General features: G+C 39.8%; 1 protein-coding gene across 1 annotated transcript; it reads left to right on the forward strand.

Moving 5' to 3' along the window:
* Positions 1–1,220, forward strand: LOC120146225 (WAT1-related protein At4g19185-like). Its single transcript, XM_039159854.1, has 4 exons — positions 1–65; positions 154–439; positions 866–1,021; positions 1,081–1,220. Exons 2-4 carry the CDS (start codon positions 272–274, stop codon positions 1,114–1,116), a joined length of 360 nt encoding a protein of 119 aa, XP_039015785.1. The 5' UTR covers positions 1–65; positions 154–271; the 3' UTR covers positions 1,117–1,220.
* The last annotated feature ends 203 nt before the right edge of the window (positions 1,221–1,423 follow it).

Genomic DNA, 1,423 nt, shown 5'->3' on the forward strand with positions numbered 1-1,423 from the left:
ACTTATGCTGTTGTCATACAGCCTTCAATTCCAGTCTTTACCTTTCTCTTGGCTGTAATGAAGGGGTAATGGCATTATGTACTCTCTCTTTCTAATTAACTAGTTTACTATATATTTGCTCCATTTTATATTTGTATGGAATTGTACATGCAGTACAGAAAGAGTGAACTTGCTAAGACTTGAAGGTCAAGCAAAGGTCGGAGGCACCCTGTTCTGTGTTTCTGGTGCAGTATTGATGGTTCTATTTCGTGATCCAACCTTGACTTGACAGATGAGTGAAGACTTTGCTGCACAAAATGATATCGGTGCCAGGGCTCAACCTGAAGGTCCTGGATGGCTTATTTCTAGCTTGTTTGCGCTCGGACTTAAACCCTGGCATATCGGAGTTTTATGCCTAATAGCCAACTGCATGTGCATGGCTGCTTTCCTGGTCATTCAGGTAAGCTACTGTTGGTAAAATTACTGTTGCAAAATGAAGATGTTAGTATTAAGTAATGCAAAAAATAATTATTAAGATAAAAAATCGATATAGTTATTGTATCGTGGTAAAAGTTGTGTTAGAAGTAATTTCGTCGGATTGGTGTAATTTTGAAAGTGGATCTTTCCCTCAACGTTAACAGTCTTCCAAACCTCATACACCCAAAGTGAGGAAGTGGAACCGCTTGTGTTGCTCTCTCCGATAAAAAATTACTCGCATCCGTTTCGGCATTACATCAATTCAAACAGAATTACTTTTAAAACAGCGATTTTACCATTATTTGCATTAGTTAATGTTAACATCTTCATTTTGCAGCAGTATTTTTTTACCGAAAGCTATTACATACTTTCATGTAACATCTGGGTTTTGCTTAGTGGTTTTTTCCAGGCTCCAGTTTTGGCCAAGTATCCTGCCAACATTTCCGTCATGGTGTTTTCGTATTTTTTCGGTGCTGCGTTGACGGTATCGAAGGCGTTGCTTACGATGAATGAATCGACAGACTGGAGTTTAACACATCCTGAGATTTTCGCAGTATTGTATGCTGTAAGTTTGTTGTCCATGTGTTATAATATGCATAAAACAAGCATAGGTGAGGCGTAAAGGCAATGCTGCATCTGCTCTTAACTACGGACTGTTGACATGGTCGAACAAGATCTTGGGGCCTACTTTGGTTGCTCTCTTTAATCTGCTTCAACCAGCAGCATCGGCCTTTCTGTCGAGAATTTTCCTCGGGAGTCTGATATATTTGGGAAGGTTGGTGGGTTTTATCCGTTTTATGTCATAGTCAAACTTATAAAATTTTAATGTTGCTCCAATTACAGCACGATCGGGGGGTTCCTAATAATTACCGGTCTTTACATGGTCACCTGGGCATCATATTCCTACAGACACAGAGAAAAGCACAATCCGGATCTGATGGTCGGGTCCTTCAAACCAGTGATTAAC

Source organism: Hibiscus syriacus, unplaced genomic scaffold, assembly GCF_006381635.1.
Source record: "Hibiscus syriacus cultivar Baekdansim isolate YM2019G1 unplaced genomic scaffold, ASM638163v2 tig00110904_pilon, whole genome shotgun sequence".
Taxonomy (NCBI): domain Eukaryota; kingdom Viridiplantae; phylum Streptophyta; class Magnoliopsida; order Malvales; family Malvaceae; genus Hibiscus; species Hibiscus syriacus.